At 46.0% G+C, this 24,679-nt stretch overlaps 1 protein-coding gene across 5 annotated transcripts; it reads right to left on the bottom strand.

The window, feature by feature from the left end:
• Positions 1-24,433, bottom strand: BSDC1 (BSD domain containing 1). Of its 5 annotated transcripts, none has more exons than XM_063104503.1 (11): positions 24,401-24,433; positions 24,075-24,135; positions 18,419-18,535; positions 16,204-16,371; positions 14,020-14,074; positions 11,721-11,836; positions 11,220-11,288; positions 10,974-11,052; positions 9,472-9,951; positions 3,476-3,579; positions 1-1,950 (listed from the first exon to the last, which is right to left on the bottom strand). In XM_063104503.1, exons 1-11 carry the CDS (start codon positions 24,409-24,411, stop codon positions 1,918-1,920), a joined length of 1,293 nt encoding a protein of 430 aa, XP_062960573.1. In that variant the 5' UTR covers positions 24,412-24,433; the 3' UTR covers positions 1-1,917. The 5 variants fall into 5 exon arrangements, with proteins under 5 accessions (XP_062960573.1, XP_062960572.1, XP_062960571.1 ...); XM_063104502.1 differs by having other exon boundaries at positions 3,476-3,597; XM_063104501.1 differs by having other exon boundaries at positions 24,075-24,177; positions 24,401-24,428.
• Between the last annotated feature and the right edge of the window lie 246 nt (positions 24,434-24,679).

The raw sequence follows: 24,679 nt of genomic DNA on the forward strand, positions 1-24,679 counted from the left end.
GGCCTCATTCAGACTTCCCTTTTATTGTTGCTGAAAAGTGGTTTTCATACAGGTGTTTAAAGTTAATGAAAACAGATCTCAGAATCATACAAAGGGGAGGAACAGAGAGGAGAAAAATGACCAAGAGCAATTGGAACCATTGTTGTTACAACTTCCTTTCCAAATAAAAGCAGAAGCACTGGGAATGCAGAAATGGCCTCCTGACTCCTTGTCCTGGTGAGAGTCCTGTTGAGGGCCCTGTCCCTTTCTCATCCCGAAGGCCAACCTAAGTCTAGGATGAGGACAAGGGACTTCCTCAGGATCCAGGCATCCCCTGCCACCCCTGTGCAGTGTGTGTATCCTGCCCTGGCTCCAGTGCAGCTGCCGTGGGGGACAAAAACAGATCCCCAGACACCTTCCAGCTTCTGTTGAATCTCTTTAATGCTGTTAACAGCAAGTCTGTAAAAGGTTCAGGACAAAGTTCTTTTTTCTTTTTTAATTATAAAACTAACAGCTGTTAGAATCTTTTTTCTTCTTCTTCTTCTTTTTTTTTTTTCCTTTTTTCTTTTCCCAGCTACAAAATACTCTGGGGAAATGCATTATAATTTAAAATATATAATATTGCACAAACAACCAAAAGGTTAATTAAAGAAATAATTACAAAGAGAAAAACCCCATCCCATCAAAAAAAGATTCAGCATTCTCTCCATCCCACCCCCTCACTGAATGTTTGAAGTGGAAGTGACCACCACTCTCCTGCGTCCCTGACCACGATCCCTTTAAATCACTGGTGAACACACTAGATTATGTACAAGAATCACCAGAGCAGCATCATGAAGCACCAGGGTCTCCAGGGTCTCCTGCAGCCCCTCATTCCCCCAAGAGAGGTGCTGCTTAACCAGAGTGGAGGGGGAAAGCCACAAAGGCTGGGTTTGTCTTCAAGAAGAAGAGCTTTTGCAGAAGCCTGATAAAGTTCTCAGGAACTTCACCCCCAGCATGTCCCTTCAAGAAGCAGAAGGGCTGAGGTGGAGAAGCTGAGCTTACCAGAGTTGTAAGTACTCGGCTTTGATCTCTGCTCTGTACTGCTGGTAGCTGGCTCATGTCCTAAGCTACAGGGAAGTCGAGGTGGGTAGCTGGTTGGACAAGGTACCCTGCCAGGCAATACACAGAAGGGCCTGAAGTGGCCCCCTCCTTTCTTGGGGAGGGGAAGAAATGCAAGAACAGACTCTTGCAGGTGGCACAGCTGGGCTAAGGACTTGGGTGCATCTGACATGAAGAAGCCCTGGGAAAGGCATGGGGACATACCAGTGTGGGCTGGAGAAAAGGAAGGCGGCAGATCAGGGTTTGGTCTCTAGATTCTGAACCCCAGGGAAACTTTCCAGGAATGGAAAATGCCTGGGAGGGGGAGATTCCCAAGAGAAGCAAATTTCCCAGAGATGAGTGCCTCTTACCCACTGAGATAGGAACCAAAATGTGCTCACTGTCCATTTAGCCAAGGGCAGATGGCATGGCCATCCTTGCCTGCTTATGGGTGGATAGACTGTGTTGTCTTAGCTTCCTCCAAGAGAACGGTGGTTTAGTTTCAGTCTACACAGGCAGAAGGGCCAGAACCATCCCTTGGGACTTCCCAGCAGGAGTCCCCAGGAACAGTGGGTGTTCAGAAAGTAGGCTCTTCCGGTGAGGGGTTAGGTTTCCTCCCCCTTAGGTCATCCTATGGTTGGCACAAGTCAGAGTCCTGGTTTGGATTTATAGCCCCTTCTCAGGTATGAGCACAGGCCCAAAGGGCCACCAGGGAGCCACCCAGAATCTGTGCCCAGAGCTCTGGTTGGCAGACGCCATTAGGGGGACATTCTCAGTCAGTGTCTTCCAGGGCCAGGCTGAGACGAGTGAGGGAGGTGGGAGGTGCGTGGGCGGGGGAGCTGCTTGCTCTGGCTCCCCTCATTCCCAGTCCTCCCACTCTACATCTTCCAGCTGCAAATGGGAGGGGATAATGGAGAGCACAAATATTTACTCCTTTGAGTCAAATCCAGACCCAACCTCCCCTTGCTGAACAGAGCTGCCTCCATTTTTAGACAGCTGCCCCCCACCTCACAAATCATCCATGCTGAGCCTTACCCAGCCCCCACTATGCAAGTGAACCCCTACTATTGAGGAATGCATCTGGGGAACAGAGATGGCCTCTCCCTGAGGGGTGGGCCTGCTGTTTGATTGTTTCAGACCCAAAGGAAATGCTTCCACCAACCAACACCAGACACTATAAGGGGATGCCCTGTGCACAGGAATCACATCAGTCAATCCTTTAAGGATAAATTATCTCCTGCTGGGCAGATAAGACCATGGCTCCAAGAGGCAGAGGACATGAGAATGTCACTGTGATCAAAAGCAGGGGTGGCAGTGGACTACAAGTGCTCATAAGGTCTTCCCTAGGGGCTCCAGCACCCTAATTCTCAGGGAACTTTCTACTGGCCTGTGTCAGCAGATCCCTGATATGATGGATTACAGAATGACTCTGCTCAAGTATACCACATGTGAGTTTTTAAAGAGGGCCACAAAGACAGAAAAAGTCAGCAAGCCCTGCCTGGCATAATAGGGCACCAAAGACATTCTCTGCCCTGGATATAGTTAGGTCACAGGTGCAAAATACCTGAGTAGGTTACTACCTCCCCCAAGGCTTCAGTTTCCCAGTTTGAAAAACCAGGCCCTTCACGTGTCTCTCTAACCTGTCCACCTCTTTATAGCAGGTTCCTGAGTTATACAATGGAAGGAATCATGTGGCTCTTGTGTGACCATGGAGGCAGCACTGACTTGAAGTGGATGTCTGGGCTAGAGCTTCATTCAGTCCTGTCATTTATTTGCTATGAGAGCTTTAGATTGTTCCTTTCATTTGAAAGGGCTCAACTCTGATTCTGGGAGGTGGTGAAAAATGAGAGTAATAAGGCCTCTTTTGAGCTTAGTAACTGGAATGGGTTTGTGGTGTTGTCACTATTGTCTATAGAGTGCTGCCACGTCCCAGACACTACACCTAATGTGTCTACATGCATTGCCTCATTACAGCTTAGAAGCCAGGTTTATAATGATCAATTCCATGTTTCAGATGAGAAAACAGAGGCTCAGGTTAAGGGACCTGACCTCGATCACACTGGTCTTTTGTCTCCAAGGCCAGGAATCTGCTCAGGCCCCACACCTGGGAACCATGAGTCAGAAGGTCAGGGGCAGGGTTTGGCATCTGTATTTTTAAGCAGATCCTCAGGTGATTCTGACAGAGGTAAGGTCAAGAACTCTCCCATCTACCCACCCTGGAACTGAGAGGAAGCAAAGCCTGCTGAGGACAACTGCTATGGCCCTGAGTGGGGGGCCCCAGCTCCCTTCCTGCAGCCTGCCCCCTCAGATAGGAGCAGGGATCCCCCCTAAGGGGACAGCTGAGTTTGGTGGGGAAGAGTTCTCAGATGCTAGGATCACTAGGCTTGCTTCCCTCTGGCCAGTCAGGCCCACTTACCTCACCGGAGGCATCCACTTTGGAAAGTGCCATCTGCACTTCTTCTTCAGTCATGTCCAAGTCAAAGTCCTTCTCCCAGTCCTCACTGATGTCCGTGCTTGAGCCTGGAACCATAAGCCACACTGTGAAAGGCAGGAGGGGGATGGGTTCTTGAAGAGTATGTAGCTGGGGGTGATGGCACTCTTTAAAAGGGCCTGACAAATACACATCACAAGTTTTCACATTCTATTTTCATTCTGACTCAGCCATCCCACTTTTAAGAACCTATTCTAAGGAAAAATCGTGGATTCAGAAAAAAACTTTAATCAAAAGGGTGTTCACTGTAGTGCTGTTATAGTGATGAAAACTTCAAAGAAACCTGAGAGTCCACTGATAGAGAATAAAAAAAATAAACAAATGGTGTAGTTACATGACAGAACATTTTGTGGCTTCTTAAAGGTTAGGCTGTGGAAAAACTATACCTATGGCAAAAGTCTTAAACTATTGAGAAAAGGCAGGTTACTAAAGAGTGGAGAAGCACTTTGGCCCAGAAGCTCCCAGGGAGCCACAGAAATCTCCCAGAAGAAATAAACAATGAACCTCTTCTTGCTCGCTCACTCCATTCTTCCTACACTGATCTTGCTCCTCCTGAAACACACCAGGCGCCTTCTCACCATAGCGCCTTTGCACGGTCTGTTCCCTGCACCTGGAACTCTCTTCCTCACATACCCACAAGGCTGATTTCTTCGCCTTCTCAGGCCTTTGCTCACATCTCACCTTCTGAATGTGGCCTACCCTATTTTAAATTGCAGCCCATCTCCTCACTCAGCTCTAGTTGTTCTTTTTTCCATCTATCACTTTCTACCGTATTACATAATCTGACTTAATGTGCTTATCGTCTAATAACAGAGGAACTACAATGTGAGTTCCATGAGGGCAAGGATCTTTGGTTTTCTTATGAATTCCAAGTGACTAGAACACACAGTTGGCACTCAATAAACATTCCTACACTCTTTTTCTAAACCAGGGGTTGGCAAACTATGGCCCATGGATCAAATGCAGTTTTTGGAAATAAAGTTTTGGAGCACAGCCATGTCCGTTTGTTTATATGTTGTCCATGGCTGCTTTCGTGGTATAACACATGAGTTGAGTAGTTTTGACAGCAACTGTATGGTCCAAAACCTAAAATATTTACGATCTGGCCCTACACAGAAAATGTTGCCAATCTCTGCTCTAGGTAATTCTGATGCATGCTAAAGTTTGATGACCACTGTTCTCAAATTCATATTTGGCTATGACTGCTTACAGGCAATATTAGAAAAGTACATGTAAAAGTTATTTCTTAAAAGCAAAGTACAAGACTGGCCGGTTAGCTCAGTTAGAGCACAGCCTTATAACACCAAGATCATGGGTTTCCTTTAAGAAAAGTATATATAAACGAGGTTATCAGAGCTAGGAAAGGGGGAGGTGGGTAAGGGAGGAATTGGTAAAATGCCATAGAAAACGATCAGATTGTATAATGTTGAATATACTAATTATCCTGATTTGAGCATCACATATTGCACATAGGTATTGATATTCAACTCTGTACCCCACAGATATGTACAATCATCTATGTTACAATTAAAAAAAAGTATATACAGTATAATTCCATTTGAAAATATGCTCATAGATAAATGCACATATGCAGAAAAGATGAGCAAGATACCCACAAAAACACAAAAGTTATCTAGGTGATGAGGTCATGGGTAATTTTTCTTGGTGCTTTTTCCCTAAAATGAACTTGCATTACTTCATAATAGTTATTTTTATTTTTATTTTTTTTAAAGCACCTTTAGAAAGAGTGCGTTCCTGATCCTCCAATGGCATGACCAATAAACATCTCTATTTCTTCTCATTCAACTTGTACCTCACCAGGCGCCCAGGCTCTGAGACTTCCCTCTATGCCCTGCCCCCACATTCCTTATAAGGTATCTTGCACTATTCTCTTTTCCTAGCTTAGCCATGGGCCCTTGGTAAGGGCATGGTCTCTGGAACCAGCAGAACTTGGTTAAATACCTATGCCTTTATCTACTGTGTTGTCTTGGGCAAATTATTCTGGGCTTAAGTCTATTTATAAAATCAGGTTAAAATCACCCTCTTTGCAAAGAACCATTGGAGGAGCTTATTAGAATGCAGATTCCTACCCTGTACACCTCCAGTTGAGATTCAGCATGTCTAAGTTGTGGCCCAAGATTCTGCATTATAAACAGGTACCTGGGTGATTCTGTGTAGACCTGGGTCTGCAGAAATAATGGTGTTAGAATTATAAGTATAAATGTAACGTGCCTGTTACATATATACACAGTAGATATTTAACAAATGGAGCCATATTTCTTCTAAAGGCCTTGTTTCAGAGTAATTTTGCACAAGGTACCATGGCAAGTCAGGGCAGATGTACAGCCAAGACCCAGTTCTTATGACTCTGCATCTCAGTTCTTATGACTCTGCATCTAAGTTTCTCTGTGCCTCAGGACACTATGGTGGCACTCATCTGGTTATCTGTCAGTGCAGGTTTCCTGTGGGTGAGAAGCCGGACTCCTGGTTGATTCCTCATTTCAGAACTTTGGCTATGGCCACAACAGCCTTCCCTAACCTTAGGCTGCCCTATAGCTCCCTTTTCAGGCTGAAATGCTAGGGTAGACCCTTTCAGGGGTAGAAAACAGAGTACCAGCTAACATTTCTGGAGCACTTCACATCCACCCTCTGGGGTGGGCAGTAATAGTCCCAATTTACAGATGAGGAAATGAAGGCTTCAAGTGGCACAGTGAGATGTGAACCTGGGCTCTCTCTGCCATCAGCCTCCTCCCACCTTCTGTCCTGTCACACAAGAATTGTTAAGATCTCCATCACGCTGTACATGGGACAGAGAACTGATCTATATAACAATTTAAGACTTCATGATGGAGTTTTACTATTTTTTGTTTTGTTTTGTTTTGAAGGGGAGTTTTCAGGAGATTACTAACCTTACAGTGCTGCCACTCACAGCTCATCATCCATAAGTGGGACCTTAAACCCAGGGTTCCTTCCAGTCCACAGGCCTCCCCCTCCTCCTCCCACCCCCAAGAGAAGCTGAGCAGGGTAAGTCCAGTCTCTTAGATCACATAGATCCTGGGACTAAGTACAAATGCGAGACCCTGTGGCTAGGTCACCACAAAAGATTGCTCTACTGTACCTAGAAACCAAGCCTCATATCCTAGGATGTAGGCATAAAAGCCTCCGTTCTTCCTTTTAAGATTTACTCCCTCTGTTCTCATTGTCCCAGCTTTGTCCAACACCCTGGCTTCCCCCCACCTAACCGACTACAATTGCTTCTGGAGGGGCTTCTGCATAGTACCCCCAGCCCTTCCTTTCTTGTGCCCCCAATGCATCAGAGGCAGCACAGCAGAGTGGTTAAGAGCTTATGCTGCACCTCCCCATAATCTCAATCTCACCCAGTCTCCAACCACTACTACTATTTTCTGATCACCCTCTTTGTAGCCCAATTACAAATGGAACCTACAATTCTTTAACCCTCCAACTATTTTACTATCCCTCATTCCCTCCCTTACCCAGCCCAGATTCCACAAACCATCTTTCTGATCACTTCTTGCACATACTTGGACTTCCATCTTTTCCTCCACTGATATTACCTGGCTAAATTTGAATCCTGGTTAAACCCAACTCCCCATCTGCTCTGTGCATGCACCTAAGCAACTGAATGTTGCTAGACAAAAGTACAAGGCTGACTGGTCTCACTTAAAACCCATGAGCACTACCTCAAATGGGCCCTAGTACCACCCAACCAACAACCCTACTACACCTGTCAGGTCCATCACCTACTCTTCCACTCTCCTACAAGACCATTTCACATGATTCTAAATATTTACCGGGTGGGTGACTGATCTCAGATTTCTACCAGTAGAAAAATGGGGAAAATCGCACAGATGTATCTCATTGTGCTCTTGTGAAAACTGAGTGATATGTGATCAAGTGCTTAGCACAGATTCAGACATATAGAAAATACTCAGAGAATGTTACATCTCATTATCACCATTTCCCCAAAGCAGGGCTCCACTCAAATTTCTTCTCTGGTTGAGGATCTATTTTGAAACAATTATCCTCAATTTATAGAGGCGTAAACAGAGGCTTAGAGAAGATCAGTAATTTTTCTTTCTTTTTTTTTTTCTTTTTAAAAGATGACCGGCAAGGGGATCTTAACCCTTGACTTGGTGTCGTCAGCACCACGCTCTCCCAAGTGAGCAAACTGGCTATCCCTATATAGGGATCCGAACCCGTGGCCTTGGTGCTATCAGCACCACACTCTCCCAAGTGAGCCACGGGCTGGCCCTAAGATCAGTAATTTTTCCCAAGTCACATGGCTTATGAACAAAGTTGGGATTTGAACCCAGACTGTCTGAACTAGGGCCTGAGCCCTTAGCTTCCAAGCTCTGCTGCTTTACGACACCAAGTCCAACCTCCTGAATCTAGTTTAAGACTTTAAGTTCTTAAGTTCTATTTCCTAGTCAACCCTCCCCACCTTCTTATTCCTCCCTCTCCTAGGAGACAATACAGAAAAGTGGGCTTTGGTCACCACCCCTTAATATGCCCCCTGCCCTCTGCCATCTGGACTTGTAGGCCCCCTCAGCCTGGGCTACCCCTCCCCTGCACCTGTCCCAAACTCTCCAACTCTCCTATACAATGCCTATCTCCTCAGTGAAATGCCACTGACGCTCAGAGATTCCTTCTTTCTCTGAACTCCTCCAGTACCAAGCCTGTCCCTTACGGCTTCATCACAAAGACTGGAGCTTTTGCCCCTCCCCACTCGGTGTCTCTTAAAGAGGAGGTAGGAGCTCAATGGATGACCTCACTGAATCAGAGTCGCGCGCGCGAGTGCGTGTGTGTGCGTGCATGTAGAGGGGGAGGAGAAAGAGATCTTACTGACAATCAGCTATCTCTGGAGGTATTCTTTTTTTTTTAAACAGGAGGTGGGGGGGGGTAGGGAGAGAGAGAATTTATTTTTATTTATTTATTTTTTTTCCGTGACCGGCGCTCAGCCAGGGAGTGCACCGGTCATTCTTATATAGGATCCGAACCCGCGGCGGCGGGAGCGTCGCCGCGCTGCTAGCGCAGCACGCTACCGAGTGCGCCACGGGCTCAGCCCTCTGGAGGTATTCTGGACGTGGCAAAAAGCTAACATTGGGGCTATCCTTGACCTTTAGTTCCCAAAGTTGAAGCAGTTGTCCTTTGACATAAACTCAGTCTCCAGTTTAAAATTCCGTTACACAGATAGGAAACTGAAGCTCTACTACTAAAGCTGGGTCACTGTAAGTTCATGGGTGTTCATTTTAGTCTTCTTTAAACTATACATATAAATTTTGTTTATACACTTCATAATAATAATTAATAAGCACTTAAGGAAGTTGAATGACTTTCTTAAGGTTACACAGGGGAGAAAATCCTTGGATTCCCAAACCAGGGTAAGGTTGAATTGTCCAAAAGAATAGAAATTGGCACATTGTGGTAGTTAAGGGCATGGGCTTGGGGTCAGACAGACCTGGGTCTGAATCTGGGCTGCCTTTTCCTGGCCATGTGAATTTGAGCAAATTACTAAACATTTCTGGGCCTCACTTTCTTCATCTGTAAACAAGGACAAAAATACCTAGCTCACTGTGTCATGAGATGTAAATGAGAAATTAAATGCCATATAACATATTTAGCATGAGACCTAGGATAAACCTTATTTCATTGACTCCAAGATCCCAACAACTGTAAGATGCATTCTTATTTCAGAGAATATGTCCATCTTAGAATTGACGAAATATGGTAATAAATACTCAATATATGGCAGTTGTCATCATCATCATCAGTATCACAAATGAAGGAAATCTACTCCTACGATCCTAACAAGGGACGAGGAGAAAGTCCACCTTTTGAGGTAGCAATTTTTGCTTGCCCTGCCCCTCAATAAGGCACTGGGCTTGGGCCTCCAGACCTACCTTTCTTTCCATTGTTGGAGGGTGTAGACTTCCCACTGTCCGAGTTCAGCTCAAACACCCGTAAGTCTGTGGGCATCTCTTCCCTCAGAGTCTCTACTCTGGCTGGAGGCCTGGGCTCTGGGCCACTGGGGCGGCCAGCAGAGGTTAGGGGCTTGGAGTGAATTGCGGGTGGGGGTCCAGTCTCGCCCACATCCACAGCTTGGCCCTGTTCCTCCAAAGATGCCTCTAGCAGTTTTTGGGACAGGTCCTTGGGCAGCACTGGTGCCGCAGGTGTGGTGGCAGGGTTGGCAATCTGTGTCACAAGAGAGATGCTTTCGCTGCTCTCTGATGGAGTCACCTCTGTTGGGGGCTCAACTGGGGTCACCAGATTCTCTTCACAGGGGTTCTGGGGGCCAAGTGCTCCTTCAGGGAATGTGGAAGTTTTGGCCACAGTAATCTTTGTCTCTTTTGGAGATGTGGGTGAAATGCCTACAAGCTCCTCTGTAGAGAGAGAAAGGTAAAGGTAGGGAAAAGAGGGGAATGTACCCTGGACAGCCCCAACACGATCCTGGAGCTCTCAGGTTCCTGCCAAAGTTTACTCTGATCAAGAATAAATAGCACCATTTTTCTCATCCCTTCCCCATCATGGTTCTTCTGCAGACACTCCTTGCTAGCCACAGTCCTGCCTAACTATAGGGCCTAATGCCTGGTGGGCTTCCAGCAACCCATTTCAAGATGGTGTTATAGATTAAAAAGTCAAGGCTAGGACTGGCCAGTTAGCTCACTTGGTTAGAGCGTGGGGCTGATAACATAAAGGTCAAGGATTTGGATTCCTGACTGGCCAATTGCCCCACCTCTTTAAAAAAAAAAAAAAAAAAAAAAAAAAAGCCAAGGCTCGAAATTGAGTCAGTTTGGGGTTCAGGTCAGGCTCTGTTACATCCTAAGTGCATGACTGGGCAAGTCCCTTAACCTTTCAGTTACCTGCCTTATTAGTAAAAAAGGAATGGAGTTGTGTAAGGACTATGCATGTCAAGCCTGGGCATAGAGTATAGCACTTAATAAATATATTAATATTACATCATTCAGGTGGCTCCATGTGCTGTTGTAAGCTCAGCTACCAGGTAGAGCCTCGCTCCCTAACCCAGTGGGTCCCAAACCTGGCTGGGCATTAATATTATCAGGGGAGCTTGTTAAAAATATGTTTGGCCATATCCCCACAGAGTCTTATTTAGAAGGTGGGAAGAGAATCTGGATTCTCAATAAGCTCCCTAACTGACTATAAAGCAGCTGGTCCATGGGCTGACAGGGAAATCTGCTCCAACTGACACAAGTGATCTCTGTACCTAAACCTGGGATTCTACCAGCCTTATTCAACATCTTCTTGTTAGCTCTATCCTCAGCACATACGAACACTGTTCTCATTCCCTGCTCTTCCCTGGGGTGCCTCATTTCTCCAGGCTTCAGAGAGCATGGCCCAGACAGTTCTTCAAAGATAGGACCTGTCACTTCTGAACATTTCTTACCTTCTTCCTCTTCCCAGCCAGGCTCTTCAGAGATGCTCTGTTCTGCCCGCTGCTTCAAGGCATTCCTCCGGGCCTGTTCCTGAGTGGGGGGGTGCAGACAGCCAGGAGCAGTCACAGCACACTCTTCCCGGACCCTGGTCCTGACCCCAGAACTCTTGGCACCCAGTGTCCCTTTCTTCCCTCAACAAAATCCAGCCTGCTTCCCCCAGGGCTGAGTGGGGACCTACCTAGGATAGACCAGCATACCTGCTCTAGTTGATGGATTTTATAGAAATACCGGTGCCAGAATTCTGAATGAGAAACAGCTGCTGGAACCTGGAGGGAGGGGAAAGAGAAGGTGAGACTTTGGGAGTGGTCATGTGAGGTCTGTCCCCAGCCTCATCAGCCTGCTTCCAGTCCCTCTGGATTTCAGATACAGGAAGTAGCTTAGAAGTGATTGTCAGAGCACTTCCACCCCACTGAAGTTTCAGCCAGACCCACCTCCCTGGCCCAGCCTGGCCAAGGAGGGAGAAAAGAACTCCTATCAGACTTTGCTGGCCATTTCTCACCATTATCTGACTGCCAGAAGCCTGGAAAACTAGCTTCTCCCATGTGGGTTCTTGGCTCAGGACAGGGCTGATCTGGCACCACAGGGTCTCCTGCTGCTCTCTGGGCTAGATGAGTCTGCAGTGACTCTGGACACATCCCTCCCACCTCCTGACACCTCAAGCTTGGAGCTGGCTGAGGTCCTGATGGCTGGGCCCTCACCATCTTGGTGTAGAGGGCTCGGATGGAGGGGCTGCCTACAAGGAGCTCTGAGATCTCCCCCTTCTTCTCCTCCAAGCAGAACTGGGATAGCCAGGCATCAAACAATTCCAGGGGCCCTGCAGAGGGACAGACACTGGTGGTCAGCTCCTTGGGTCTGAGAAAGAACACTAGACCTACAGAACATACCTGGGTCTGGACATGGACAATGAAGAAAGCTTAAGGGTTTTTTCAAAGCCATTTGGCTCAAGGTGAGGGGTCAGGCTGGGTGAAGAGGTGAGTGGGCCTCACTGAAATCAGGGTGTGGCACCTCAGATCTTCAGAAGGGGCTGCAGTCTCCATTTCTTCCTATCCCTGCTTGCTTTTTAGCCCATTGCACTGGCTACTGAATCTCCTCTGAAACAGCTACTCTCAGGTCACCAGTGGCCCCAGTGGCCAGATCCATAGCTACTTCTCTACCCTCCCTCATGCAACTGCTCTACAGTTTCTGACTCTGGGAGCCTTACTCTTAAAGGCCCCTTCTCTCCTGGCTTCTCACACCTTTGTTCTTTTCCTCTCACTGTTCTGGTTTTCCACCTGAGTCTTCATGGGCTCATTTTCGTTTCCTTATCTCCTCACTTTCTACTTTTTCCTAAGACTATCTCCACTAAACCAAGAGTTTCAACCTCCTCCTTCCACCAACAATTCTCTCTTTGCAATCCAGACTATCCTTCTGGGCTCCAGATCCCAGAGTCCAGGGGTCTCCTGGATACTTCTACCTGCACAGATGCTGCAAATACAACATGTGCTCATTTTTTTCCCACCCAGTTATCCACTGGAAACCCAGGGGCCATCCTGTCTCCTTCCTCATCCAATCACTCTGGATTCTGCTTTCTCAGTGTCTCTTATATGAACACCTTCCTCTTCATAGGCTGTGGCCTTAACTTGGACATGAGGATTCCTACCAAGCCTCCTAATTGGTCTCCCTGTTACTGTCTTTCACTCTATTTAATCCTTCACAACACTGCCCCAAGGGCTGTTTACAAAATGCAAAATAGGATCACCTCAGGCCTCAAAACCCTTCAGTAGTTCTCTATGGGAGGGCTTTTTTCAGTTGGTGTTCATGGATGGGCTTCAAAGGGCCAGAGGATTTCCATACTGCACACACAATTTTGATGAGAGAAGGCTTGTCACTTTCAACAGCCTTTATTTATTTATTTATTTATTTTTGTGGCTGGCTGGTACAGGGATCTGAACCCTTGACCTTGGTGTTACTAGCACTATGCTCTAACCAACTGAGCTAATTGGCCAGCCCCTTCAACCAATTTTTAAAAGACTTTGTGACTGAAAAAAATTCTAGGACCACTACCGCAAGCCTTTCAGAACAAAATTCAAACTGCTTAGTCTGGCACACAAAGCCTTCACAATCTGGCTCCTCCCAGCTCTCACTGCCTTCACTCCTCCACACACACCCTTTAATCCAGCATTACCAAAAGGCTAGGTGCTTCCTGTTCTTTCTGGACCTTAAGATGTACTGTTGCCTTGCCTGAATACCCTTTACCACTTCTAAAAGCAAAACTAGTTTACCTTTACTTTATCCTTAAAACTCAAATGCCACTTCCTAGATTCCCCAGGCTGGGTTGGGTGCCATTCCTCTGGGCCTCCAGTGTCCCCATCTTTCTGTGGAAAGTCACTCCACTCTCTACTATCTGTTTTATTCACTGTTTCTGGTTTCTCCCTCGTTTTTTTTTTTTTTTTTTAAAGATGACCAGTAAGGGGATCTTAACCTTGACTTGGCGTTGTCAGCACCACGTTCTGTCAAGTGAGCTAACCGGCCATCCCTATATAGGGATCCGAACCCATGGCCTTGGTGTCATCAGCACCACACTCTACCAAGTGAGCCATGGGCCGGCCCCTGTTTCACCCTCTTAACAGCCAGTTCCTGGAAGGCTGGAATGGGTTGAGGGTTTCACTCATTTCTGATCTCCAGTTCCCAGCATGGGGGTGCTGCACGGCAGGGGCTTAGCAAACAAGAGCTGAAGGGAAGGCCGGCAGGCAGCAGGGCTAGGAGGGAGGCTAAGTTAAGAGGCTGAGGGACAAGAGGAGCAAAGTTTCTGCAGAGGGGATGAAGACAGCTTGGGTTCCAGGAGGAAAAGGGAAAATCAACCCATCCCACAGGGTGTAAGGTTCATACTAGTCCCACTCTGGTCCCCTTGCATAGGGGAAACCTGGCCTCTGCTACCTGAGACAAACAGGGTCCACAGCCCAGACCCGTTTGGTTTACCCGCCCTACAAGCCCACCCCCTCACTGATACTGTCTCACCATCTGGTTCATTGCAGTAAGTTGCTGGGTCTGACTGCAGGCTATAGAGGCGAGCCTGTAAGAAACAGAAGTGAAAGAAGAGAAATTCTGGGGTGCTAGAGATAGAGAGCATTCCCTCTCTTCCTGAGTATCCAGTCAAACACAACCCAGCTTCTCTGTTAGCTACCATATCCACAGAGCACTTATCAATTAACACTTTAGTACAGGGAGTGGGGCACTGGACAAGGAGTCCAAAACTGGGGCTCCCCCAAAATGGTCTTTCATCCAGTATTCCACCCCTGGGAACTAAAAAATATAGTGTAAGCAGGATACAAAATTATATGTATAAAATGCTTTTGAAGCATGTAAAATTTGAAAAATGTTAGTGTAAATATATAAATAAGGTCCAAATTTAGGGGCAAAATTTGAAATAATGCAAGTCCCCCCAAATTAAAACTATTCGTCAAGAATTTCTTTCTTCTTTTTTTTGAAAAGATGACCAGTTAGGGGATTTTAACCCTTGACTTGGTGTTGTCAGCACCATGCTCTCCCAAGTGAGGGAACCGGCCATCCCTATATAGGGATCTGAACCTGTGGCCTCGGTGTTGTTAGCACCACACTCTCCCAAGTGAGCCATAGGCTGTCCCTAAGAATTTCTTAATTTTATAGCCAGTCTGTCAAGTGATCTCTGTAAGCTGTGTTCCCACTAGGGCCACAGGGTGGCAAACTTGAGCTGGTCAACAGAAAGCCCCATCTTCCTTCCTCAGTATCACGTGAAGCATGAGCTGTTTATCGGCACCAGAGCTTCAGCAAGTGGTTTTGGTAACAATTCACTGTTGCTACAATTTAAAATCCTACCATTAAAACATTTTCACAATTCCATTCACATGTTTACTAAGCGGTGCCATTAATGCTAGTGCTGAAAAACATGCTTGAAAAATCAGTACGTTTGGAATAGAAATTCAATGTGGGAAGATCCTCTGATGGCCAAACTGCCATGACACCACACTGAATTTCTTTCTTTCTTTCTTTATTACTTTTTAAAAAAGATGACTGGTAAGGGGATCTTAACCCTTGACTTGGTGTTGTCAGCACCACGCTCTCCCAAGTGAGCTAACCGGCCATCCCTATATAGGGATCCGAACCCGTGGCCTTGGTGTTGTCAGCACCACGCTCTCCCAAGTGAGCTAACCGGCCATCCCTATATAGGGATCCGAACCCGTGGCCTTGGTGTTATCAGCACCACACTCTCCCAAGTGAGCCATGGGCCGGCCCGATACCACACTGAATTTAGAAGATAACACTCCATGAGGGGCCAGCCCGTGGCTCACTTGGGAGAGTGTGGTGCTGACAACAGCAAGTCGAGGGTTAAGATCCCCTTACCAGTCATCTTTAAAAAAAAAAAAAAAGAAAATAGAAGTAATGATTAGAAAGTTAAATGCAGCAGAAATATACTACTATTGTTGATTTAAGTGCTCTGAACACACCTTCCCACCTTTACATTTATTCCTACTGGAAATTAGTTTTAATAAACTCAAATGTAGATTAGGTTATGCCTCCAAAGATGCTCTCCATAGTGTTCCTTTTTATGGTTGAAAGCTGAAGGGCCGACCCTGTGGCGCACGCGGGAGAGTGCGGCGCTGGGAGCGCGGCAGTGCTCCCGCTACAGGTTCGGATCCTATATAGGGATGGCCGGTTCGCTCGCTGGCTGAGCGCGGTGCAGCCGGTCACAAAAAGACAAAAAAAAAAAAAAGAAAGCTGAAAAGAATCCAAATGGGCAACACTAGGGAAATGACTGAATAAATGATGCTATATTCACCCGCAAGAATTAAAAGACATTACAAATGACGGTGATTAAGAAAGATGCTAATAATTTGTTGCAATTTTCTTAAAAGCAGGTTGCAAAATTGCATATATAAAGTGTTTTTTTTGTTATAAAGACAAAAATCCAAACTATCTTCACCTATATTTTCAAACAAAAAGAAAGGAAGGTTATACTTGTATAGTAATAAAAAATCAGGGATTCTCTTTGGGTGATGGGATTATGGGTTTAGAAATAATTATCATCTCCTTGTTATCAGTATTCTCCGATTTAGTTATACCACTATATTTTTTGGCTTAAATATGTGTCACTTTTTTGAGTACAGGTTGGAAGCTAAAGCCCAGTGCCAGTAGGTACCTATAGAGGAGGTTGCCAGTAAATACCTTGGTGCCATCATATGGCTCAGCTGTGCCAGAGGGTGTGCCCATCAGGGTGATGACATCGCAGTCAATGGTTTTGTCTGGTGAGGGGGCAAAGGTGTCTGAGATCACCCCTAGGAAGTCAGACAACCCCTTCTTCACTTTCTCCGTTGCCCCCGAGGAGCCTTCAGTCTGCAGAGAGAATCAGCAGAGGAAACAAGTGCCCGAGGAGCTGGCTGCAATCCGGGCTATGGGGGGGTGAAGCATCAGGGGCAAAGGTGTACTATGTGTAGGGACTAGGGAAGAGCTCACAACCCTTCACCCCATCTCTGGGGCTAGAGAAGGAGAGGCAGCCAAGTCTTCCATCCCCGACTTGAGGATGCACAACAGGGCCATGGTAGGCCTGTGTAGATCAGAAAAGAGATCCTTGACTGTCAGTTTCATCAAAATTTCAAGACCAGTCAGGCTGATAAAAAATTGGCAGGAGAGGATCTATGGCACAGATGTTTCAGTGGGGAAGACGGCCTAGGGGTAGAGTGGTAGAAAAGGTACTAGCTTTGGAGTCAGACATGGATTTGAATCCCAGCTCCACCACTTGTTGGTTATGAGGCCCAAAGCCTCTCTGACTCTCAGTTTCCTTATGTATAAAATGCGGATAAAAATACATCCTTCATAGGGTTACTGTGAAGATCAAAACATTAAATTGTCCATTGCTGTGGACAATGCCTGGCACACAGCAAATACTTAATAAGTAACAGTAATGTAACACTACAATTTCATCACCGTCATTGTTCAGAAAGTAGAATGGGTAGTACAAAAGGTTGGGGAAATATGGGCAGGATAAAAACAGATAGGCTTGCCTTGCCTGGCACCTGGGACGAGTAGAGGGTTAATGTATGGACCTCTTGGAAGGGGCAAGTTGGACACCAAGCTTGAGCCATACTGGTCAGAATGCCCTCCAGCAGGCACAGATAGGGTGCTGAGAGATCGGGCTCCAAAAACCTGGTGGAAAACTATATTTACTCTTGATTATTCTGCCCAGGCATTTTAAGCCTAGAACTTATCATAGTGCCTGGCACATGATGGCAAATGTATACGATCATATCTTTTGAATGAAAAAGAGGCATAAATAAATGAAATAAACAAGCGGTGTCTCTGCTACTGGGTGACTTATAGCAGTTCAGCAGAGTTACCACTTGTCTTTCATGCTTATTAGTAGCTGTGGTTGGTAGGCAGACAGTATTTTACAAGACGATTCAGCAAAATAAGCTTGGCTAAAAAAACCTCCAAAGCTTGTTTTTTGTAACATGGCCTCTAATCACAAGGTAATTGACTCACAGCTGGTGGTCAAATAAAGAAACTGCAATCTGTTCCAATGCTACAGGAACAACTGTAATATAAAAACCACTATACTTTACTTCGTTTGAAACTTAAGAGATCTGCGGGGATATCTTTGACCATTCATAATTTTCACTTTTTATACTGACTTTAGAATCTAACTCCTATCTCACAAGGATTCCACTGTACATCTCTGATTAATAAAAACAGGACCAGTAAGAATATATATTGGCATAACATTTCTGGAGGGCAGTTTTATGATAGATACTAAAAGGCTTAAAGCTGTACTCACTGTTGATCTCTTCCAATATTTTATTATAAAGAAAATATTATGGCAATAGGCAAAGATTTAGCAATCAATGTTCACTGCAGCTCTGTGTGCAATACCGAAAACAATTGAAATAGGAAACTAGGTACTGACGGGTTCAATTCACATAATAAAATATCATCCAACTTATGATGCTATAGAACGAGGTCTGTAATGATTAAGTCATAAAGTAGGTTACAAGACACAGTATTCAGCTGACCCCAGTTCTGAAAAAGCAAGTGTACATAAGGAATATATTCCCCCCACCCAAGATATTAACAGTAGTTATTTCTGGGAGATAGAATTATGGGTGTCTCTAGGTCTTTTCTTTTACCTATCTGTAGTTTCCTTTTTCGGGGGCAGCTGACCAGTAAGAGGATCTGAACCCTTGACCTTGGTGTTATCAGCACTATGCTCCCCCAAGTGTGCTAACTGGCCAGCCTCCATCTGTACTTTCTAAATTATCTATAATGAATAGCTTTGCTAAATACAAAACATCTGTTAAAACAATGTAGAAATGGTGGGGGCCCCCACCAGGATCTCAGAGGTCAAGCTGTGAGGGGCAGTCACTGGGAAAGTGTGGGCAGTACTCACAGCCAGCTTCTCCTTGACCACACTGGCTGTGGCTGCAATGGTGCAGGCTGTGTCATGTTGCACCACCTGGGTGAACTCTGTCAGGTCCCGCTTCATGAACTCCAAGGCTTCAGAGGACTATGGGAAGACAGAGAAAAGTGATAGAGCCAGTGGGTCCCACCACCCGTTGTTCCCTATCCCTGTGCTTCTACAGTACCAGACAGACACATGGAAATCTCAAGTGACACGGACAGCCTGGGCTTGGAAACAATGCTCACTTGTCCCAATTCCCTGACCTGGGATTAGCTGACAGCAGAGAGTGCAGGGCAACTCCTGCTGCTCTGAGCACAGGGGCAAAACCTCAGCCCAGGCACTCATAAGCTATGTGGCCATGAGTAAGTTTCATCAAGTGCCCAGCTTTCTCCCATAAAATGAGGGAGGTGGACTAGATCAGAGATTCTCAAGAGCAGACAGGGGAAGGGGATGGGCACATATAGTGTGAAAATGAAACAGACTTTAACAAATTGCTTTGATATGCTTTAAGTCAAGATATGTTTCAAATTTCAAATAAAATGAAGAAAAGGTGTGTGATTTTTTTCATCGAAGGAAAGTATTTCTATTTTCACTTATTTTTGTTACAGGGAAATTGAGTTGAAATATTAGGCAGGATGTGAAATTATCTTCAGGTTTAATAAAATGTTGCATTAGTAAGAAAGCTAGTAGGAAAAATAGTTTGGAAAGTTTTTATGAGTAATTCTTGACAACTTAATATCAGTAAAAATGTATGTGACTTTTACATTCAACAAAGGGAGAAAGGGTCAAGAGAAATACTAGATCAGATTCTCTCTAAGGCCTTCTTGGTTCCACCATTCCAGGGTTCTATTCATCCAAAGCTCCTTTGGGCAGAATTGACATTTGCTCATCTCAAACCAATCTGCTTCTCACTCTGCACTCAGGCCCTCAGCTCTCCTAAGTCTTGCTCTGTCTTGCTTCATACTCACCACTCTAGGATGCCTTCCTGGACTCCCTCTGTGATACCCCTGCAAGCCCTCTCATTTTACACAGGGATAGTCACCTGCATTTTTAAAAGAATGTTTTTCAGTGTTCTGGTGGTTTATTCTTCTGGGAAGGTCCTGGTACTTTTCATCCCAGATGACTGGGAAAGTGGGACTGTCTCATGTATCAACTAGAGGCTTCTCCGGGGGCAGGAATCATGCCTCTGTCTCACATTTGGGACTCCTTAACTGGTGGTGGAGGGGTCAATTATTAATTCACTCTCTCCACCCACACTGCTACCACCTGAGTCCAGGCCAACCTTCTCTTTTATCTGGACTCCTCCCAGGTTGTTTCAGATAACTCTACTTCATTTTCCTGATGACATCCAGTCAGTGCTGTCAGTAAGGGCAGATTACACTGCACACCCCCCCCCCCCGGCTTTACATTCCTCAATGTTTATGTTTACACACTATCCTAAGAGCAAGTATAAAACCTTCATCTTCACTCACAAGGCCTATACAATCTGGCCTCCGTCAGACTCTCATGCCCTACCACTGTGCCCCTCACCGAGCTCCAGCTAGCCTTCCTCAAGCTTCTCAAATGCTCTAGCATCTTTCCTATTTCAGGGTATGTGAACACATTATTCCCTCTCCCTGACACAGGTATAACTCTTCAAAACAAACAAGCAAACACAATGAATGAACCCTTTCACCTGGCTAACTCCCATTCATCCTTCTGGTCTATGCCTCAATGTCACTTCCCTCAAGAATCTTCCCTGATGCCTCCTCAGGCTTGGCTGGCTCCCCTTTACATCTCATTTTTTTTTTTGGCAGTTGGCTGGTAACAAGGATTGAATCCTGGACCTTGGTGTTCTTAGCACCACATTCTAACCAACTGAGCTAATTAGCCAGCCTTCTTCTTTAACATTTATTATAGTTTAGACTTATGATAACCCATTCAACATAAGTCTTCCTGGATAAACTGTGAGTTCCGTACACAGATCCCATGTGTTTCGTTCACTGATGCGTCACCAGTGTCTGACACAAAACTTGGCACATTGTAGGTGTTCAAGGTAGGTTTGCTTGTTATATTTACATGTACGGGTGCAATTTTAACTATATTACCTTTTGCATGACTATTTGATGAATGGCTGTCTTCCCCACTAGATTGTGAGTTCTGAGGGAACAAATATAAACAGACTGATGCCTGCCCTCAAGAAGGTCAGTCTGTTGGGGAAGATGCTTACATGACAGCACTGATGTGCAAGGGTAGAACAGTGACCAGTGTATTATGAGGAAGTTGAGAAGATTTGGTGAAGGGAAGCTTGTACTGGGCACTAAAGAACGAACAGTAGTCAGCTAAGGAAACATGGACATGGGGTTTACTGAAGCCCACAAGCATTTTAGTCCTGATGAACATAAAATGTGAAGCAGAATTGGTGATATAAAGCTGGAGAGGTTGCCAAGAGCAACCAATGGAGGGCCTAGTAAGCCCTGTGGATGATGGGGAGCCACCAAAAGTTTGAAGCAAGGAGGACATGAAGAGATTCGCATTTTCAATAGGTTATTCTAGTGACAGGCATGGAGGATAGGTCCAAAGGTGACATTAGAAGGGGGAGGAACGGGCCGGCCCGTGGCTCACTCGGGAGAGTGCGGTGCTGCTAACACCAAGGCCCCGGGTTCGGATCCCATATACGGATGGCCGGTTCGCTCACTGGCTGAGCGTGGTGCTGACAACACCAAGTCAAGGGTTAAGATCCCCTTACTGGTCATCTTTAAAAAAAAAAAAAAGGGGGAGGAACAGTCAGAGGCTGTTGCAATACTTCAGGAAAGAAAATAGAAGAATATGAATAAGGACAGAGCTGGTAAGGATGGAGAGGATGCGACTGGTTCAAGAAATACTAGGCAAAAAAGGTGGATTTGGTGATTACATAGACATGTTGATTGAGGGCAAGACAAGAATCAAGGAAGAGCCACTGGCTGCTAAAATAGGTGACAGAGTAGATGTAGTGCTGCCAGCTAAGTAAGGAATCACTGGAGGAGGAGCAGCTTTAGAGAGAAGATGGTGATAATGACTTTGGGCACATAAAATCTGAAGTGATTATGGGATTTCTGAGACAGTTGTCCAGCAGCAGCGATCCTCAAACACTAAAGCTCAGAAATAAAGGACTAGGAGTCAGCCTAACACGAAAGTGGAGAAGGTCACCCAGGAAAAGTTTGTAGAATAAACAGAGCAGTGGGCTGAGAACAAGGGTCCTCAGGACACCACTTTTAAGAGGCAGGCAGAGGAAGACGAACTCATGAAACAAGAACGGAAACTATGGAGAAGTACGTGGAGAATCGAGAAAGAATCATGTAACAAAAGCTGAGAGAGCTTTGAGAGGAAAAAAAAAAAAAAACCCAAACAAACAAGTGATCATTTGACAAATGCAGCAGAAAGGTCTAGGAAGATAAGGCTAAAAACTACCCATGGGATTTGGCAGATGGTAAGTGAAGCTGAGTGTGAATATAGATAAGCTTATAGGTGGTGGCAGGAGTGGGAAGGGAGTAAGAGAGATCATGCTTGCTGACTTCAAATTTCCTAAAGTAGGTGAGGTTGTCTCTTGGAAGTAAAAGGGATGAGGTGGTTGAACAAGGGACTTCAGAGAAGAGTCAGGTTTTAGGAAAATTTCTGAAGTCAGGGGGAGAAGAAGCAAATTAGAGACTGAAAGGCTTAGTGGGGAGTTCTTGAGCCCAGATTGAGGTTGGGAACTCTGTAATAGAGCCAAAGAGCAATGTGCCTTTCTCTATCAGTTTGTAGGTGCAAGCACTCATGTGTGTACACAGGAGAACATAATAACAGGAGGGAAGGAGCAGAGGAAGGCAGAGTATAGCACATCTCAGAGGTATAGTCTCCAAGGAAATGTATGCTAAGGGGTACGAGAGAATCGAGGGTGCTGGGAAGTGAGTGGTCCAGATAGAGCCAGGATGGGAAGCAAAACCAGGAAAGCATTGAAAGACCGAAAAAAAAAAAAAAAAAAAAAGGAAATACAGACTGGTGGTGATACCTAAGAGGTTTCCCCATAACCCTCAGCAATTAATAAAAATAGCTAATGCCTATATAGTACTTATTGTATGTTTGGTGTTATTCTTAGTACTTTACATATATTATGATTTAATCCTCATGACAATTCCATTGTAGGTATTAGAATTCCCATTTTACAGATGAGGAACTGAGGCCTAGACAGGTTAAACAACTTATCCAAGTTCATACAAGAGTAAGTAGCTAAGAGAGGGAAATTAAGTCTTCTCTTTCCAAAAAGGTAGAAACACCATCCACTCCCCTGTGTCAAACTGGGAATTCCCTAAGAACAAAGATGGAAGGCTGAACTATTATTTTTCATGAGTTATGGTAAGACCAGTCTTGAGGGAAACACACAAAAGGCCCTCACACAAATTTGCTGAATGAATGTCAGACTTTCCATTCAGGAAATTGCTTGACAGCAAACACTACTTTGGGGTCTCTTCTGTTAAATCTTAGAATGAAATCCTCTCTCTAGTCCTCATCAACAACACAAACAGCTCACGGCGTTTTCAGATTTGCTGGGTTGAAGCTGAGAGGCTGTTCAGGAATACCTAGGCCAGGGGAGGAATAAAAGTGCTCCCAGATTCTGTGTGGCTGATAAGAGGAAAAAAAGAGAAAGAATCAAAAAATGCTCCCAGAGTAGGAGACCGATTTAATTGAGGTCAGAAGCCTCCTGGAGTCTGTCCTGAAGCAGGACTCACCCCAGTTGTTTGAGGTAAATAGTAATTAACTTTCTCCACACTTCAGCTGGGCTGGTCTGACAAACTAGCGTGAAATGAAACAGGAACATATATTGGCCTTTCCCACTGACAGAGCCAACCATCACTCATCCTATAGAGATTGCTTAGTTAGCCATTCAAGGTCCCCCTCTGGCCATCAATCTCTCTCTTTCTGCCTCTCTTTACAAACCCCTAACTCAGAACTCATCAGGCACCAGTGCCTATGCCTCATGCTCATCTCTGGCTTAGTTTCTTGCTTTTCATCCTATCTAGGCAGGGTTGGTCTCCACAAGGTTCCTTCCCCAAGGTCGCCGTCCCTGGCATTATCTTGACTAACCAGACTAGACAAGGTGACCTGGTACTTTCCTTTCACAGCACTTACCACAAAAGTAATTAAATAGCTACTTGTTTAACTATTTGGTCAATGGCTGTCTCCCCACCAGACTGTGATCTTTGGGAGGCCCAGGATTGCACCTGTTTGGCTAACGTCTGTATCCTCAGGATCAAAGAGTGCTGGTTGTGGCATATACTCTAATATTTGAATGACTATAGGAGTAAATTTTTTCATTGCTAGAATCTTTTTTCTTCAAGGCCTATATCAAATGTTCTCTCTTTCACGAAGAAGTTGTGAATTTCTCAAGCTGGAATAAACTGCTCCTTCTCACGGATTCCTAGGAAAGAGTCGCTCCAGCCTTTAAAACAATTCTTATTTCACTGTGGCTAGTATCATACTGGTCTGCGCCGGGGTCTGTCCTCCCGTGGACAGGTAGGAGCGACAAGTAGGGCCCAGGTCGGCCTCTTCCTTGAGGCCCAGCGCCCGTGCGGGAGCGGCTGGTCGGACAAGGCTGCAAGGAGGCGGCTCGGGGCCCTGCCGGGGGAAGGGCGCTGGCCCGGCTTACCTTCTCTTTGACCGCCTGATAGCTCTGCTGCAGCCAGCTCCGCCACCATCCCACGTCCTCTCTGTGGAAGACAGACACATCTGGTGGCCCCGCGGTGCGACTCCTACCCGGCCAATGATAGGGTCTTAGTTTACCCCTCAGAAGTGGCCCGCGGGCCGAGGCTTCGTAGGCCGCTTACCCGCCCCTTCACACTGAGACTCCACTCCGCCCTTTCAACTCTGTCCTCGCCCGCGCTGACCTCCTGTTCCCCTCAGGGACCCTGGCCCAGCACCCCAGCCCTGGGAGAATTCAGGCCCCAACGCCTGGAAGCAGAACGACAGGCTCACCCTTCCGCCATCTTGCCTCATGACATCACCACTATTTACTGACCTTTGACTTCCGATACGACACCGCCCCCTCAAGCACCGCCCAGGAGCGCTTGGCCCGATTCTTGCGTCGGCACCGCCCTCAGCCCAATCGCTGCTCCGCTCCATCTCTAGGTCCCGCCCCCCGGAGCACTGTCCTGTCCTGTCCAGAGTTGGCCCCTAAACCCCGCCCCCTAGGCGCTCGGTCCAATCCTCATTCAGTTTTGTCCTCAGGCCCCACCCCCACCAACCTCGACTCTT

The sequence above is a fragment of the Cynocephalus volans genome, chromosome 8, assembly GCF_027409185.1.
Source record: "Cynocephalus volans isolate mCynVol1 chromosome 8, mCynVol1.pri, whole genome shotgun sequence".
Lineage (NCBI taxonomy): Eukaryota > Metazoa > Chordata > Mammalia > Dermoptera > Cynocephalidae > Cynocephalus > Cynocephalus volans.